The 19691-nt window shown below is 40.4% G+C and overlaps 1 protein-coding gene and 1 long non-coding RNA gene across 6 annotated transcripts in view; one reads left to right on the top strand and one right to left on the bottom strand.

Moving 5' to 3' along the window:
* Positions 1 to 19691, bottom strand: part of RANBP17 (RAN binding protein 17) — a 192397-nt gene that overhangs the window by 129775 nt on the left and 42931 nt on the right. For all 5 annotated transcript variants that reach the window (XM_079969728.1, XM_079969727.1, XM_079969724.1 and 2 more), the window contains exon 14: positions 18449 to 18584. In XM_079969728.1, the coding sequence (XP_079825854.1) occupies positions 18449 to 18584 (136 nt within the window). The remainder of the gene's footprint in view (positions 1 to 18448; positions 18585 to 19691) is intronic.
* On the top strand, positions 317 to 17101 carry LOC307212715. Its single transcript, XR_013837133.1, has 3 exons — positions 317 to 433; positions 15239 to 15526; positions 16879 to 17101. It is a non-coding gene; the product is annotated as an uncharacterized lncRNA (long non-coding RNA).

Genomic DNA, 19691 nt, shown 5'->3' with positions numbered 1-19691 from the left:
ACATCACAATAAGGCTTGATATGTACATTTATGATGCAACAATTCATGTTAAATTCAAACGCCAGTTCAACCCTTTACACCCATTTTTTGAGGTGGCAGGAATGATACAAAATGCATTGTAACTCGGCACCTGAAGGGAGACCTTTTGAACACTACTATTAAGTAGATTATGTCCAGCTAATGAATTCATATAAATTATGGAGTGAGCAAAGTGAGCAAGCAGGGGTGCAAGGAGTTGACTCCAAAAGAAGCCCACCCATATCTGAAAGGCACCTTTCACTCACAGATTGATCTGCACCTTGTGTTAAAACACTCATTGTGTATATTTAGCAAGCTTGGTGGATTGAGCACAAAATCAAAAGTAGTCCAAATTCTTTTCAAAGACAGACTATTCGTCCTGAACAACCTGCTCCTCATTAACCTGGGGATATATGTAAGTATTTCCCATTTATTTCTTATACAGTCTTGGGGGGGGAGGGCGGACACACAGTAGAACACACTTCTGTCTTAACTAGCAAATCTCCAAACAAAATGAACAGCAAGTGTCAGATTACCGGCTTTAGGTCAGGGGTCCCCAACCTGTGAGCACATTTCAAATTTTGAAAAAGGTTTGTGGACACTAGCACAAAACGACTACTCTGGGGGTGTGGCCAATAACAAAACGATCTACTTCTAGGGAGACCTAGGTAGTCCTGTTTCATCCTTTCCTGACACACAGACACTTCAAACTTGCACACAGATAAAACAAAAGCTTTGTATTCACCATCTGTAGCAGCTGGCAAAGGAAAGGTTGTTGGGTGAAACTACCTACCATTCCCCAAATAACCACATTGGCTACCAATTTCAGGCCAAGTTTAAAGCAAGTTTGTTAATGGATAAAGCCCCAAACAATTTAGGATCTGATTACCTGGGAGACTGCCCCCCCCCCCAATATAAACCAACCCATCCATTGAGATTGGATCAGGTCCTCCTCTTGGTTGTTCCGCCACCTCCACAAATCTATCTTACAGCGAGCAGAGGGAAGGCCTCTTCTGTGGTGGCACCTAGCCTTTGGAAATCCCCCCTGAAATAAGACAAATACCAACTCTGTTTGGTTTCAGTTATCTGTTCCAAGAACTGCTTAATAACAAGTGAATGCTCGGGCGAATAATAACAAGCTCTTAGTAATTTGTCTGAGCTATGGTGGATATTGTATATTTTATTATTTTAATTTATTTATTTAATGAAGATCAGATTATATTGCCCGTAGCCTACTCTGGGGCTTTTTTTTAATGAAGGGTGGCATAGAAATATTTTACTTTAAATAAATAATTGCTTCATACTGCTGCCTCTGCCTGCTTCCTGCAGACAGCCATTTTGCGGTGTTTGGAGAGGGAAGGGGAGCAACAATGCACACCTCTGGCTCAGCAGGAAAGGATGGGAGGGAGCAGAAAGTGCAGATAGGCGAAGGCTGGTTGGAGAAAAAATGTCAATTTTTAGGATTCCTCCAGCCTCCTGCACAGCTATCATCAGTAGGTTCAGGTAGTGGAGAACCTAGTGCCTATTAAAACTTTTTTTAGAGCCTTTAAAAATTCCATCTCAGTCAGAAGGGGCAGAAAACAGAGTCTTGTAGGCACTGTGGGAAGTCTACACACATGCACTATGCGGAACAATGCAGGCTTGGATTACGTTTTTTAATCTTACGGGCTTCTTGATGCTGACCAATACGTAATCCGAGTTTAATTTTCTAGACAGACTGGAAAACTGAAAAGCCAGATTGTGAGAGGAATGCAGAGCATGGGGCTTGATGCCCGTTCCTACCGTAATAAACTATGGTAACCTCTAACAAGAGATAGAAGTAGTCTCTTAGTCTTTGAGCAGTAATAGTCCAGAAGAGTGAGAGTCAACCAGCTACGTTCAATTAAAGTGGTAGATAATCACAAGACAGGGAATGGGATTCCCTAAGTTTGCCATACAGATCTAGTGCTTAGGCCAACAAATGAAACAGCAGAATGCGGAAAATAAAAATAAAATAAAAATGACCGCTATAGGGAGCGACTCCCCTGTGAAGAAAGGTTACAGCATTTGGGACTTTTTAGTTTAGAGAAAAGGAGATTCGGAAGTGACATGACAGAAGTTTACAAAATTATACATGGCATGGAGAGAGTGGGTGGAGAGAAGTTTCCCTCCTTCTATCATAACACTAGAACTCATGGACCTCCAATGAAGTTGAATGTTAGAAGGTGCAGGACAGATAAGAAAAAAAGGTATATACCGTATTTTTTGCTCTGTAAGACTCACTTTTTCCCTCCTAAAAGGTAAGGGGAAATGTGTGCATGTCTTATGGAGCGAATGCAGGCTGCGCAGCTATCCCAGAAGCCAGAACAGCAAGAGAGATTGCTGCTTTCACTGCGCAGCGATCCCTCTTGCTGTTCTGGCTTCTAAGATTCAGAATATTTTTTTTCTTGTTTTCCTCCTCCCAAAACTAGGTGCGTCTTGTGGTCTGGTGCGTCTTATAGAGCGAAAAATATGGTATATCTTAATAGTGTGGTGGTTTGTTTGATTCTTCTGTTTTATGTTTGTTTGTTTGATTGATTGATTGATTGTATGTTTGTTTACTTGTATGCACGTTTGTTTTTTCATAAATGTATTTATTTTAAATTAATAAAGATATATTTAAAGGGGGGAGGTACTTCTTCATGCGGCTAATAATCAAACTATGGAACTCACTCCTCAAGCAGGCGGTGATGGACACCAGCAGATGGCTATAAAAGAGGATTAGACAAATTGATGGAGGAGAGGGTTATCAATGGTTACTATCCTTGACGGCTATGCTTTACCCCCACAGCTTGAGGCAGCAATGCCTCTGAATAACAGTTACCAGAAACCATGGGAGGGGAAAATGCTCTTGTGCTCATGTTCTGTTCCCTAGTTTCTGTCAGGAGCTCATCCTACACGTGAGTAGGACCCTGGCAGAGACACATGCACGACTGGGCACGTCCCCTCCCTCTTGGTCGGTCGGGAGCTTAAAAAGCTTTCTTCTGCCCAAACATCACAGCAACCGATGTCAACAGACATCAGCACACTTAGGGATCCGCAGAGACTTCGCAGCTTGCGTGACAGACCTCAGCATTTTGGCTAATCTACTTTATTTACATATAAACACACACGGAGCACTGCAACATGACTCCCTCTCTCTCTAGCATCAGACAGCAAAGAGAATGAACAAAGGACAATAGTCTCACTTCACGGAACACAGGAACACAAACATCCTGTCTCCGTCACTTCCCACTCTGTGGAGTCAAAACATATACCATCATGTGATAGACAACAATCCCATGACTGCAATCATGGAGCAGGAATTCTAACAGTTTCCCACAGGCATCTGGTTGGCTGCTGTGAGAACAGGATGCAGGACTAGATGGGCCACTGGCCTGATCCAGCAGGTTATCCTTACATTCTTATTCTGCCATTTCATATCCGATTTTATTTTACCAATTGATTTCAAAAATTAAAAAATCTCTCATTTTCTCATCCATATATATACACACACACACACATATTGCCGCCAGCGCAAAACATTACTTAGTAATAAAGCAATAATAATCTTTGCTTAAATGAAAGGAATTTGCTAAAATCTGCAGACATTGCTCATGAATGTTTAATAGATGCCCTTGCTGATTAATACTTTCAATCAGTAATCTGAGCAATCTCTTATATAAGTAAAACCATCAGGCTCCTCCACTCTGCGCCAACAAGTGTACCTGAAGATTGCCTTGGGAAGAGGTATTTACACAAACTCACATCTGGGAATCAGTCCAGCAGTGACTTTCTTCATAGCTTCCAAGAAATAAAACCACACTTTAAACTAAAGATCATCTCCTTCCATGAAACTTTAAGACAGACAAAAAAGGAATACGCATGCGAATCTTACACAATGTGTACTTGGAAACAAGCAAGATTCCCACCTACCGAACTTGTTTTGTTTTCCCTAAAGTCTAAAGGGCAAGTTCACATTGTCAAACTCTGCCATACAAATCAGCACACTAGTATATCACAAAATAGAGTTAGATTAGCATGAACCGTGTTATATACACATGGAGCCACAGCCATTTCCATGACTGCAGATGTACGTTTTTCCCTATGTTTTAGGTACGGTTATGTCTAAAGCTTTGGGGAGGCCTGGTTTCTTGGACTGGGGTGGAGCAGGGATGGGTTTCCACCAAAATCCATTCTTAAAAGCTCTATTTTTCCTGTGCTCAGCTTCTCTTTTGAAGAAGAGATTCCAGAGTTTCCCATCATAACACTTGCCAAGCCAGGGATTTCCACGCTGAGCACAGTTGTTGCTGCCACAATCTTCCTTTAGATACAGTCGCTGACGGCAGCTCTGAAAAGGATTCAACACAGCAAACAACCCTACTCAAGTGGAATTTCTCCAGCTGTAGTGACTCCTGTGGATCCCCAAGCATCAATTCCCAAATGATGTGCTGGAGCCTTCAAGAAATATGCCACCACCATGTTGGCTACACATTCATTCATTCATTCTATACCCCTCAGGGTCAGGGCATAATTTTAAAGGAGACACTGGGTATTTCCCCATCATAGTCTGCAAACATGGGGGGGGGGGGATTGATCCCAGAAGGATGACCATTGCCTAGAAGCATTGTCTCATCCCCAAACTCTGATCAAAGAGGAGGGTAAGACCAGGCTTTTCTGCTTTTGCAGAGAAGGGTGAGTGGTGTGCTTCCAATTTTAATACCATCCCAAATAGAAAATGCTGTTTCATATAAACAGTTCATGGAGAGGCAAAATAATTTCCTCCTGGCCCAGAGTTACATCAGTCTTTTCTGAAAAAAGGGAGTATCCTAGATTAGAAAGAGCTGGGCCTCTGCTGCTACAGTATATAATTCTTAACTACCTCTAAAGCTCTCTCAATGATTTATCAGCAATGCTTTTATACATAATAACTGTCACCTACTGATATAATTATTTTATTTGGGGCAATAGTAACTTCTCTCAAATACAAAAAAAATTTAATACAAGGATAACCTGATAATATAGTTGCTAATGACCGACTTATAAACACAATCATCTGAATGCAAGCAGTGCTACATTTCAATCTGCAAGATAAAATTCTGAATCATTTAAATATTATTTCACAAATGTTGCTTATGGCTTCAAAGCACTGAAGATGCAGCTTTGCAAAGATATTGGCTCTAGACAGTAATTATATCCACAGCCTAATGTTGCAGTTAATGGACACACACATTTCAATAATTACAATGCCTGAACAAGATAATATGCCTTTATTAGCTGCTGCAAAATAAAAGCTAAGCCAGAACTGAACTTAGCTAAGCATTTTAGAGACCAGATATAGAACATATTATTAAAAACTCTAGACAACAGAAAACACCGAAATCAGGAATTTCATGACAATCGCGTAATAAAAAATGAAAAGTATTCATATAGGTAACATAACTAGGCACGGTGGGTGGAGCTAGCAGAGACTGGAGAGAGAGATCAAGGTTTTAATTAGTACATGGTTGAAGATTTTACATTAATTGGATGAAAAAGTGTTACGACATGATGATTATAATAGGACAAGCCTAATACTCTTGCTGAGTATTGCCATACTTTCAGCAGTAAAGCCATTATGTTCTAATGTTCTGTTGTTGTATACCATTTTGAATTTATAACCTTACACACTCTAATGCAGCGTTTATAGCTCTCTCTGGTTCTATATGACCCACAAATTTAGCAATGCACTATTACTAAATTTCATTGTATTTCATTAATATATATATATATATTAACAGTACTGGATCTAGAGTAAACTCTCACAGAACACAGTAAAACATTGCAGGTTTTGAACCGGGAGCTACAGTGGCACACCCCAGGCACTTTACTCCCAGCTCAATTATGGTTACTTGGAAGAAAAGAACATGGCTAGCCTGACCTCTTCAGATGGTCAGAGGGTGTTATTGCACCAAGTAGCCCCAAACAGAGATCAGGCACCATTAGGAGTGAATCTGGCCCTACAGTGCAGCCGACTCTGACCTGGATCCTCAGTCTGAGCAACAAATTGTTCAGGTATGGACTGAATAGTTCATGCACTGCCTATCTTGGCTTACCACCTACATGAAAGCTTGCTGAAACTGTACTTTAATTATATCAGATGTGGGGTTTTTAAGTCAGTTCTATGTCTACTTTATGGCATAGTCATTGTCTCTAATTTCAGCAAGAATTTTGGCCTATTCTAATGATACATTTCTAAGAAAGCATAAAATATACATCAGGAACGTTCCAGGATTCTGATAACAACTATTAGCTTATCAGTGCCTTTCTCGGATAATAGTATGATCATCTAGCCCAATTCAGAAAATTCATACTAATAGGAATTGTTCTACCTTCCTTTGTTGTCGCCTGAATTGTTGAATAAGTCCATCAACAGCACTAAAGTAAATTAATCTCCCAGATCAATCTCCCGGACGTTTTAAAGAGAAAGGAACTTCATCTTAGAGCTAAGCAAGTAAAAACAATGGTGTAACACTTTAGCAGCATGAACATTCCAATATAATACCTTTGTTCTCAGATAGAGAAGAATTCAACACTGCACTTTCATGATTGTTCCATCAGTGCAAGTATCTTGGCTCACCAGATGGAATTATCTCCCCTCCCTTCCACCAGGATGTTGTTCCAGAGGTTATCTCCTCCTTGAATGCCAACTGAGGGAGTGGGCAGGCTTAGGGAAGAATAGGGTGGGAAAGCCCCATTGCACTAGTTGAAGTTCCTGCTCAGGACTGACAGGACTCATTAGCTGAAATCTACCCCAAGTAAACAAAATAGTAGGCACATGATACTTTGTAGACCCTGTGCCAAGGGTTTTGGAACCCCTATGATGATGAGATATGATGTTCCAACGGTGAACATCTTTGGAGCAGGAGCAAATTTCGCTAATCACATCAATTGCATGTCCACCACGCACTCAAAGATGGAAGTACCACTTCATAACCAATGTGTCCGTTCAAATTCAGCCTGGTGGCAAATCCACCTGCATGCTCACGGGAGCCAAAAAGAATCTAAACTGGACCAAAAGATAAACAAACAAGTTGAGTACTGAAGGAAACAGGAAAGCAAGAGCACTTCCTGGTACCTGGGATGCTATCATGAGTACTGCATATAATATAAAATATGATATTAGAATATTTCCAATATTAGACAGGTGCTGAATTAAAATATTCAAAAATTATTGGTAGTCTTCATTTCAACCCTTAGTAACCCCATTAATTCCAATTCTCCAGCTTCTCATCCCAATTATCCTTTGGAGTTTGTTTTGTTTTTGTTTAAGTATATTGAACCAAATATTCCCATTGTCTACATAACTAGATAATCTGAGGTTTGCTCAGCTAGCAGCTCGAGGGCCCTTGGCTGAATATCACCAGGTCCTTGCTATCTAGGACTCATTCAGACTGTGCACATAATTTTAATTGCTCTTTTTGCTATCCTGACCCGTGTATCCTTACCTTTTCTTGTTTATATCAATACAATACCAAATTTCATATCTGTTGGGGTTATTCTGAGTTCATAAACACCAGAGATTGTACGCATTCACATGAAGATGTGGAGAATATTCAAGAATTGACAGCATCATGAGGGAATATTGTTCACCGTCTGATCAATACAGACAATCAAAAATGGATACTGGAGAACACAAAATGACCACTCTATACATTATGCACCTAATATGCATAACCTCCATGTAAGTTTCACACACTGTTTGTATAATATAGATTACATTCAAGCAGAGGATATGTGTGCTGACCGGCCAACAAGCACACTACCCAACGGACATTGCCAACCTGTACATATTCTCCACCACCACTTGAAGATTATGCATCTCAACTGGGCAATATATGAAGTCCACTGCTCACGTTGTCAATTTCTGCAATTTCTCCATGCATATGTATAGAACAGTATGTATAAAACAGTGGTTAAATGGATGAACACCCGAGTTTCATTTCTTCCACAATCATTCACTGATAATGAACACCAGCACTTTATTACTGTTAAATCTTCCTCGCAGAGCCAGATCAAATCTCAGTCTCAGCTTTTTACTAGGGCAGACATGCCAAGTAATACTTCTCAAAAGACAGTTCTCTATCCTTATTGTGTGTTTCATGCATGTTTTCCAGTTTTAGTCTTCACATTTAGTCTTCCTCTGACCAGAGTTAGACAAGCAATGCCAGTCTGACCATAACTTCAAGTCCCATCACCTCCGAACAGTCAAAACTCCTGCTTTTGCCACTTCTGTTTCTGAGCAAACCCAGGTAAGTTATACTTTTTACAACCATGATGGGAGATCTCCCAAAGTAGGCATTTTCAACTGGCTTGCTATTTTGAACAAAAGGATCTGTCTGGTACAAGAAGGCCATTCAAAAGCACTCTCCAGTGAGCCAGTGTGGTGTAGTGGTTAAGAGTGGTGGACTCGTAATCTGGTGAACCAGGTTCGCATCCCCACTCCTCCACATGCAGCTGCTGGGTTACCTTGGGCCAGTCACACTTCTCTGAAGTCTCTCAGCATCACTCACCTCACAGAGTGTTTGTTGTGGGGGAGGAAGGGAAAGGAGATTGTTAGCTGCTTTGAGACTCCATCGGGTAGTGATAAAGCAGGATATCAAATCCAAACTCCTTCTTCTCCATAATCATGACTATAGCCACATTATAAAATAACATGGTAAATCAATTTTTAATAGTGATATATAAAATGACACTTGGTTGCCTCCCCTTTACTTAAAGGTAAAGGTAAAGGTACCCCTGCCCGTACGGGCCAGTCTTGACAGACTCTGGGGTTGTGCGCCCATCTCACTTAAGAGGCCAGGGGCCAGCGCTGTCCGGAGACACTTCCGGGTCACGTGGCCAGCGTGACATCGCTGCTCTGGCGAGCCAGAGCCGCACACGGAAACGCCGTTTACCTTCCCGCTGGTAAGCGGTCCCTATTTATCTACTTGCACCCGGAGGTGCTTTCGAACTGCTAGGTTAGCAGGCCCCCTTTACTTATGGGCCGTTAAAAATTATGGTACTTCTGTAACATACAGAAAACTAGATATGGTGAACAGTGCGTGGCAAAGTCATTAGTACAACTGTCTGGAAACGGGACTTTTCACCTCTCATTCAAAACAGCCAGTACTCCCAGGTTCAATCTTCAGCTAAGGCTGGGTAAAACACCTACCTGAAACCCCAGAGGAGTCACTGCCAGTCAGTGTTGACAATACCAAGCTCAATGGGCCAATGGTCTGACATGGTATAAAGCAAGCCAAGTCACAATGCAGCAGGAGTACTGAGCATATGAGTTCTTTACACCACTTAAACCAACATTAGGGAGGTAGCCCATGGCAGCCATACATACAAAAATGCAATGTAAGATGTATTTGCCACCATGTAGGTTCGTACACTCCAATGTTGAATGTGGTTTCCTATTCTGATTAAGAGGGGAAGTGCCACAGTCCACTGTTTCAGATGTAACAGCGAACTATGGAATCAAGTTCATCTGAGCAAACGAAGTCCGGGGATGGGGGGGCCATGTGAACCCAATCTTCACTTCATATGTGTGGAAGTACAAAATGTATCTGTTCATCCCAGCTATTCTTTCTCATGACCCTAAATAACAGCTCACGTACAGTTTGGTACTTTGGTAATCAATACGTTATAAAACTGGACTCCAACGTATCTTTATCATTGTCATACCTCTGTGAAGTTTCACCTACTTTGGCCAAGAACCCTAAAAGCCCTACTTTAAAACTAAATTAGCCATCTCAACAGCCCTTCCCTAAAACATTCGGGGGCACAACTGAACCCACCATTTGTTAAAATTCTTCCGTAAACTCTAAATGTTAAAGTTAAATGAGAGGCATTTAATGCAATCTGAAAAATATTCAGTTCAATTAAAAATAATTGATGCATGGTGAAATAATTCTTCCCAAAGCTGCTGTAAAAATCTTCAAAAAAATAAAGCTACTTAATAATTTTCATCTCCTACAGGCTAGAGAAGCATTATTGCATATTAAAAATTGGAATTCAGTTTTCCCAGGAGGTACAAGAAAGTTATTAAAACAACCTATTTATTGTTGATATAACTATCCATTTGTGCTACACAAAAAGTAACAATTTCAGTACATTAAGAGAAAAACTAATTAAGATATAATTAGTATTTTCTGTATTTTGATAATTAAGGATTAGTTGGCTATTCCTTTTCACATTCCTGTTTGTTGCATCCTGACAATACCTTTAATGAGAAGCTAACGCTATTTAAGCCCTCATGGCTGAGCAGTTTAGTGACCACTACTGCATTGCTTCCATTTATCACTGCCTCTTTACCTATAAATTAAAGCAGCCCTCTAGCTATCTTGATCTACTTTATATCAATTTCTTCATCCATATCAGCTGAATATGTATGGCATTAACCTCATTTACCAGTTGAGAAAAGATGAATTAAAATGAGATCCAATTCCTGGTCACACAACACAATTTCAAAAATGCCTGCTAATTTCCACCACCTGTCAGAACAGCAATCCTTTACTTTCCAGTAATAAAATGAGGTATATTTCTGCTCAGCTCATTAAAAATAAAAATTGAACACACATTTTAATGTAATTAACCACTAAAAGTACAAATCCCTGATTACAATGTGAACCATATATATTCAATTCTTCTAGTCCCAATGAAGCAAATGCATTTGTATACACTGTGAAATGCACTGCAAAAATATTAGAAATACGTGAACCATATATTTATACTTAAAATCACTTCTGTAGCCTTGAAAAAATACAGTATTTTATAAACTAAGATTAACAAGAAAACCAGAGGCACAATAATGAGCATTTTTTTATTTTAAACCATTCCATTTCCAAATAAAGTAAATTGCCAGAATATATACAGATTCTGTTTGCAATATAAAACTTGTACTGATAAAGAAAGAAAATTTTCTTTAACATACTGTACATTTATGTCCCTATATTTTGTATTTTTACTCCACAATTATCAAGCACAGATAGAAACTGCACACAAGAAAGTGAGATTAAAACAGGAATTACAATTAAAATACTTAGTTGTTCTTTCTAGGAAACAATCACCAACTTTCTCAATGTCTCTATATTTTTGGAGTGAGGGATTACTAACAATTTCTCTTCTAAATCACCTGCACTGGGGGGGGGGGGTTCTTTCTAGTATTATTTTCCAAGAAACTCTACTCCCTGCTCCAAATGTCCTTTGCAATAATTATGCTTCACAGATTCATCTTTGCTTTACAGCACCTCTTCACAGAAACAATGTACTGTAGATCCTTGGGTCTTCCAAATCATGCTCAGCCCAAGGGCCACAATCAGGAGAAAAGGGGGCGGAACAATGAATGTAAATATTACCTTGTGCAGTAGGCTAGCTTCTATGTACTTTCACATACCTCTCTTTATTCACATCCAGAAAAGTAAGAGGTAGTAGCAGAACTGAAGGACACATTCCAGCCAGGCAAAGCCAAGCCACAGAAGCTGTGACACCTGGGGAGAATTGCAAGTGCTAGACAGTGGCGCCTGGTGGGGCACATTCAAACTCTGGGCCCGAGGTCCCCCGGCAGTGATCTACACCAGGGATGTCCAACAGGTCGATTGTGATCTATTGGTCGATCGCGGGGTGTCTCTGGTCGATCACGGGACCCTGCCCCCCCCCAAAAAAAGCTCAACAACTCTGGTCAATACAATGGGTAGATCACTGTCAGTGTTTTTTAGTGGGAGTAGATCGCAGTCTCTTGGAAGTTGGACATCCCTGATCTACACACTGTGTGCAGCCTAATAAAGCTTTGCCTTGTTTTGGAATTTTTTTGAGCCCCATTTGCATAAACGAGAACACACAAGTCGTTTCAACACTCAACAGGTTTCAGAACATGCTCAGTTGGTTCTAGAACACCAACAGCAAACTCCCTCTTGCAAATAAGAGTTTAAAAGGATCATCAGGATGAATATGCCTTGTCAACCATTCAGTCTACGACTAGCGTCAATACAACTAGCAAAACTATGAGACTGTCTTGAGTGCTGGAAGTTGCAATTTGTGAAGAAGAAGCAACCATCCTATCCGTGTCAAGCTATACGACCACAGATCTTCAGTTTAACAGAATGACACTAACTGCAAAAAGAAGACTAATGTTGGCATTTGATAATGCTGTGCAATCCACACCAAAACATGTAGACCAAAATGGGGAATGAAAACGCCTCTCAACATTGCTATCTATCTATCTATCTATCTATCTATCTATCTATCTATCTATCTATCTATCAGCATTTATAAACCACTTAGTATTTCAAAAATATAATATAATTATTATTATTATTAAAACGAAAACAAAAATGAAACCTAAAACAAAACAGCAGTAAAAGTATATAAAAGCAAACAAAATAGCAATTCAGAGGATTCAAACACATAAAACAACTTCCAATCTTATGGATCAGGGAGAATCTGGTCTTCATATTTTTTAGCAGATGGATTGATTCAACATAGGTTTTAAAAAGGGTAAAGAACCCCTGGATGGTTAAGTCCAGTCAAAGGCGACTATGGCGTGCACCACTCATATTTCTTCAGGCCGAGGGAGCCGGCGTTTGTCCACAGACAGCTTACCAGGTCATGTGGCCAGCATGACTAAACCACTTCTGGCGCATTACGACACCATGACAAGTGCCAGAGGGCATGGAAATGCTGTTTACCTTCCTGCCACAGTGGTACCTATTTATCTAGTTACGCTGGTGAGCTTTAAAGCTGCTAGGTTGGCGGGAGCTGGGACAGAGCAACAGGACCTCACCTGATCGGCAAGCCCAAGAGGCTCAGTGGTTTAGACCACAGCGCCACCAGCTGCAATACTGCGGACAGGACAATCACTCATGCCCTTTAAATCACATTCCAAAGGAGACTATATTCAGATTGAAAGCCTAAGATAAGGGTGTGTTGTTTCTAAATTTTATACAGTAATTTTAAGCCCTTTATATTAAAATAAATGAAAATATGAGGAAAGCTGTTTAATAGGCATCTATGGTCAAATTAAATTATGATGTGCATTCCTTACAAACAGTTATGGCTATAGGTGAGCATAGGTAACAATATGTAGTATTTAAACCAATACTATTGCATCACCAATGATCATTCTGGCTTTTAAAGCTATTTCAGTTCCTACAACTGGTTATTAAGGTAAAGGTAAAGGGACCCCTGACCATTAGGTCCAGTCGTGGCCAACTCTGGGGTTGCGGCACTCATCTCGCTTTATTGGCCGAGGGAGCCAGCGTACTAAGCATGTGACCAGCATGACTAAGCCGCTTCTGGCGAACCAGAACAGCGCACGGAAACGCCGTTTACCTTCCCGCTGGAGGGGTACCTATTTATCTACTTGCACTTTGACATGCTTTCGAACTGCTAGGTTGGCAGGAGCAGGGACCAAGCAACGGGAGCTCACCCTGTTGTAGGGATTCGAACCACCGACCTTCTGATTGGCAAGCCCTAGGCTCAGAGTTTTAACCCACAGCGCCACCCGTGTCCCACAACTGGTTATACTCATCTCCAAAATCTGTGGGTTGTATCCAAGTAAAGCGTAACTCAGAATAAATCTACTGGATTGTATTCAACTAAATCTTACTCAGAGTAGAACTACTGAAATTAATGAACCTAAATTAAGTCATTCCAGCTTACTTCAATGGGTCCACTCAGAGTCGGACTAGCACTGAGTACCACTCATTGAAATCAATGGTCTAACGTTAATCATACACATTGATTTCAGTTGGTTTACTCTAAGTATGACTTACCGTAGTTGGATTAAATCTTATAGGTTGTTAAACACTCCAAACTGAAATAATCTAAGCAATGTTGAGAGTGCTTATTATCAATGCCTCTAACTATAAAGGACAAATGTAAATATTTTCCCTCCACTGTTAATCTTCAAGACATATATTTCTCCTTTACCCCTGCAAGGTCATTTATTTCCTGCATAAAGCAGAGGGCAATTAAATGGAAGGATAAACCTGATGCCCTGAAGAGAGAAAACATCCACAGTCAATTGAATATTTTTGATTCCTTCCCTCTCTTTTTCACCAAGCGCTACTTGGGGAGCACATTATGCTGAAATGCAATCTCATAAATATCATTAAAAACCATAACAATATAAATGTGTAATACATAGAACAGAGGGAGTCTTTCCCCACTTGGGCTTCTGATCATTCCCCACTGCTTATATTTCCTCAACAGAATGAAATAACCACATTAAGTAAAATAAATAAATAAAGAATGTGTATAATTTGCATGGGAGAAAATACAGATGTAAAGGTTAACAAATTAAAGATCTACGTGCAGAAAAAGGTACACACAGCGTATGTTCTATAGCATTACAGCACCACAGTTTTCCACCTGTGTGTCTGAGCATAGCTATCTGAAAGAACGATCATTGACTGGTTGCATGGTTAGTCAAACATTTGCAACTTGGCCCTTTGTACAACCAAGTACAGCTTAGATATAGGCTATTTTTAGAACTCGCCATTGCAGTATGCAGAGCAGGACCTTTGTTAGTATTCTCCAAACCATCCAGATTTGCAGCAAGCATACTGTTTGCTATATTACAGAAAACATGACCTTGTGGCTTCTTTGGTTAAGCTGGATACTAAGCCTCCCCTTATCAGTTGCTAACAAAATGCATCTTTTAAAAAAATCTGTCAAAGTTCAGCTTAAAAAGGATCCCCAGCAGTGTCTCAATGAGGCTGAAGAACACAGACAATCTTTTTATCAAGTTTATAAATATCACTTTCAGTTAATTTAAGCTACTTTCAATAGCCATATAAATGGTTGTCATCTTAACTAGATCCGTTTTTACATCCCTCTTTACTTCTGTTTCCAAACATGAATCCTTCTAATCAATAAGAGTATATCTATGCAGGCAATATATAGCAGAGGATTTACTGTAGGGATATAATGCCATCTGCTGCTACAGTTGCTGCTATAGCAGGGGGAGATAAAAAAACAAAGACATAACCGGGCCTTTAGTTTTTAAAAAATGCTTTAGAGATCATATTGTTTCATTTTATCCCAGAAACGTTAAGCTCAGACATTCAAAGAAAGGACCAGGGTTTTGTCATTCTTCAATCCCACCATCCCACAACTACACACCTCTATTGCCTGCCAGATCTCAGAAACACTATATTCAGAATAGATTTACAATACAAGTTCTCTCATCCTTTCACAGATCCGTGCTGAACTGGATTGCGTAAAGGATCCAATACTGATTCACAGTGTGGTGGTGGTCAAGTTTTATTCTGGTGAACCTGGATCACAAAGCAACTTGATCCTGGCTATAGTCAGAAGTAGATTGCCTATGAATACCAGCTGCTGAAGGGAAATAACAGAAGAGGCCTCTTGCCCTCAAATACTGCTTGTGGACTTCCATTAGGCATCTTCTTCACCAAAATCAGAAACAGAATACTGGACTAGATCTGTCTTTGGGCTCCTCTTTCATTATCCGAGGGAAGAATCAGTGAGTAATGATGAACTAGAACCCCTAAAAACTGCTATCTACCACCACCCACTTTCCCCTGCAATTTTTACCCAAAGGGATGTGTGAGGTATGCCACCGTCCAGCTACGGTAATGTTAAGCATACCGGATTATTCTGCATTGCAGGGGATTGGACTAGTTGACCCTTGGGGTCTCTTCCAACTCTTCAATTCTATGATTCTAGGCTGATCAGCGCTTGAAAGTTATCCAATATCATCCAATATCGTTTACAGTGCATCCTATCTAAAGGGAGGCCACAGCAGGCACACAGTGTTCCTCTAAGAAATCAATGAAGATAGGGTTCTCTGAAAAGGCATTTTACTCTGAGTACACCCATTGTAATTAATGAACATGGCCAACTTAGGTCCATTCATTTCAGTGCATCTACTCTGATTAAATGAGACGCGGGTGGTGCTGTGGGTTAAACCACAGAGCCTAGGACTTGCTGATCAGAAGGATGGCGGTTTGAATCCCTGCGACGGGGTGAGCTCCCGTTGCTCGGTCCCTGTTCCTGCCAACCTAGCAGTTCGAAAGCACATCAAAGTGCAAGTAGATAAATAGGTACCACTCCGGCGGGAAGGTAAATGGCGTTTCCGTGCGCTGCTTTGGTTTGCCAGAAGTGGCTTAGTCATGCTGGCCACATGACCCGGAAGCTCCCTCGGCCAATAAAGCGAGATGAGCACTGCAACCCCAGAGTCGGTCACGACTGGACCTAATGGTCAGGGGTCCCTTTACCCTTTACCTTACTCTGATTAAAACATAACTTTCTATCCATCTTTTTAACTAGGTAAGGTACACTTGGTTAAACAGGAGCTATGGCAGCAGGGTCCATATGCCCAGACCTAGGAAATATGCATATGCAACAAATGCAGAGAGGGCAGCCGAGGGCTTCACAGACTACTGCTTTGCCTCATTACACGATTGTTTCCTTTTAATGAAACTAATGTGCTCTTCCGCAGTATCAATTCTCAGTTTGATGACATCAGGTGAAAACAAAAATAGCCAAAAGAAACTACAAAAATTAAAGCATTAGAAAAAAACGTACTTCCAACTAGAGAAGCTTGCAACAGCCTAGACTTCTTCAACAACAGGAAAAGGAATTTTATAGTTGGTCACTATCAAATCAAATCTTTACTGCCACAGTCAAGGACCAGTAAATGTTTGCCACTGTTCACATCTCAAAACAGAAACACGTTCTGTGTGTTCAGGAATTTGCCTAAACACACAAAATCTCTGAGCGCGGACAGGGGTGCATCTATAAGTCCAGTCCCAAACATCCTTGCCTGCATTGCACACACACAGTCAGTTCTCTGCCTTCTCTTGTGTTGTATAGGAAAAGTCTGCAGGGAGTTCCTGTTCACATTTGCTTGAATGAGACTAGACTCCTCCATGTGATCAGCAACCCAGCTTCAAGTCAACACAAGCGGAGGCCCCTCGAAGACCATTCCCACACAACAAGGCAAAGGTCGGTGACTATGGAGGACCACCCTGGGGGGGCGGACTGTGTGCACACCCCTCTCCCCACTTTGAGTGTCCACATACACAATTAAATTTATTTTTTTTCTTCATGGGACTCAACACTAAGTATCTCTCTCTTTTTTTTAATAATAATATTTATTAAAGTTTCAAAAGAATTACAAAAATGAAAGAAGAAAAAGAAAACAAAAAATACAAAATACAGAAAAAGTAAAAAAAAAAAAAACAATTAAAAACATTTCAATCTTTCCATATCTTATCTTTCTTTTACTTATTTCCCTGACCTCCTCACACCTCCCTCTTTTGTATTCTAGTTCAAATGTTGTTTCAGCAAGTCCTTACCCTTTTTGCATTTATCTTGATACTTTATCGTAATATATTATAGCTTTGCATTTTTACATGTTAACAATCCATTTTTACATACCCCTTAACCACCTTATTGCTAAAACCACTTAGCTTCGTTCCACCCTCCCTCTAACATTCCTTAATTTTACAGTGTTTCTGTAAATAGACTTTAAATTTCTTCCAATCTTCTTCTACCAACTCTTCTCCCTGGTCTCGGATTCTGCCAGATTCTGGCAGAATCTGGTCAACACTAAGTATCTCTAAAAAGAGGCGTACACCAAAAGGGGAGAATAAAAATCATGATACTGATCTGGTAATCAGAAAGTCCAGTTGCTGTGTCTAGTCTTTCATCACTGTCTTCCTGCTAAATATTTGCTTTGGAGAACAAGCAAAAACTATTTCAATCTTTCTCAACATCAACTGATCAGCTCTGTTTAATATCTGTATTATGAGTGTCCCCTTAAGTTAGGAGGAATTAACTACCGGTACTTTTTCCTTAAAGAATGCGTCTTACTATTTCTTTCTTCTCTAGTCAAAATGCAGGAAAAGCCAAGTAGTGTGAGAAATTCAGTAGAAACCGAATAAATGAGTAACTGTCAAAAGGACAGAACTATTAAAAGTATAAATCCTGCATACCCAGCTGTGAAATATAATACAATATAGCAAACTCTGTTAAATGCTTGAAATAAAAGACAAAATGCAATGTAATCTCAAACTGTTTAATGAATACAACTGTTGAAAAAGTGAAGTACTTTCATACAGCACCCTGAAATGAACTTGACTACAAATACAGAAAATATGTCAGAGATAAAAATCACATTCATCTACAGTCTAGTCACACCAGTTCCACAGTCTGTTCCACGAACAGCAGCTTCAGCTCCTTTGCCCAAACAGCTTCCCAATTTACTTTCAATAAACTAAATAGCAGATAATCTCTCTCTACTAAAAGGAGCAGGGCTGCTTATTAAGTGAAAGAGCACACGAAAACTCTTTGGTGCAGGATCAATTCTCCCCACAACACACATATCTAACAACAACAGGCTTTTCTGTATAAAATTAAATTGTGTAAGGGAAACACTTACCTTTGAGGTGCGCTGGAGCTGATCCCCTACGTAAGTTTTACGGAACTGATCCAAAAACCAGAGTATGGCAAGTTCCACTTTCTCATTGCTAGAGCGTGGTAACTGGGCATCCATCAAAGAAATTAGCTGAAAGACTCTGAAATCAGTAAAAAAAAAGAAAAGAAAGATGTATAAAGTTGTTGGGTTTTAAACTTGATACTCAAAATAATTCACAGGTGCACCAACCATTAAAATCTAAACACGTCTTCAGTTGAATCAAACTGTGTTCTTTTTGATCAAGCAGACACCTCTGCTAACAGAAGAGAAGGGCAGTCATTTTTACCAATTTCCCTGTTCTGAATTTGAGTTTACACAACACGCAAGCAGCCAAAGTGCTGACTAGCATATGAGTATCACTGTAGAGCCAATAGGAACCAACACTGTCAGTTTATTGTTTCATGTATCTCTTGTTATGATTTTGTTTTGGAAACTCTTTTCTGTATAGTATTATTTGTTGCATAGCATTATTTTCAATTTATTGCCCTTTTAAACTGTATGTTATTTAAATGCTCCTGGTTTGTGGTTTTAATTATGTACAGAGTGATTTGATGGACCTGGGGAGATGAATAGAGATGCCCCTATAAGAGCAGTTTCAGGTAGGGAGAGGTATGGTGATTGTGCTCAGTCCCCTAAAGCAGTGTTTCCCAACCTTGGGTCTTCAACTGTTTTTGGACTACAATTCCCATCACCCCTGACCACTGATCTTGCTAGCTAGGGATGATGGGAGTTGGAGTCCAGAAATAGGTGGAGACCCAAGGTTGGGAAACACTGCCCTAAAGGACCAGGTTCACAGTTTGGGTGTGTTTTCTGTTCCAACACTGAGTAGCTTCTCTGGCTCAAAGCAGCTTCAGTCAGCTCCAGCTAATAAACCTATACCTATACCTGGATGAGGATAGCTTATCCAATTATCCAGGCTTTGGTAACCTGCCACTTAAGACTATGACAGTGTATTACCGTATTTTTCGCCCTATAGGACGCACTTTTTCCCCTCCAAAAATGAAGGGGAAATGTGTGTGCGTCCTATGGGGCGAATGCAGGCTTTCGCTGAAGCCTGGAGAGCGAGAGGGGTCGGTGCGCACCGACCCTTCTTGCTCTCCAGGCTTCAGGAAGCTATCCCCCCAGCCCCGCAGCTTCGCCATCGCTCTGGGACCTGGGATCGGGGGAAGCTCGGGCTTCCCCCGCCCTCAGCCGCGCAAGCTCCGAG

The sequence above is a fragment of the Podarcis cretensis genome, assembly GCF_951804945.1.
Source record: "Podarcis cretensis genome assembly, chromosome: 3".
In the NCBI taxonomy this organism is placed as follows: Eukaryota; Metazoa; Chordata; class Lepidosauria; order Squamata; family Lacertidae; genus Podarcis; species Podarcis cretensis.
Note: the sequence above shows the minus strand (reverse complement) of the source record. Positions and strands in the feature narration are given on the sequence as shown.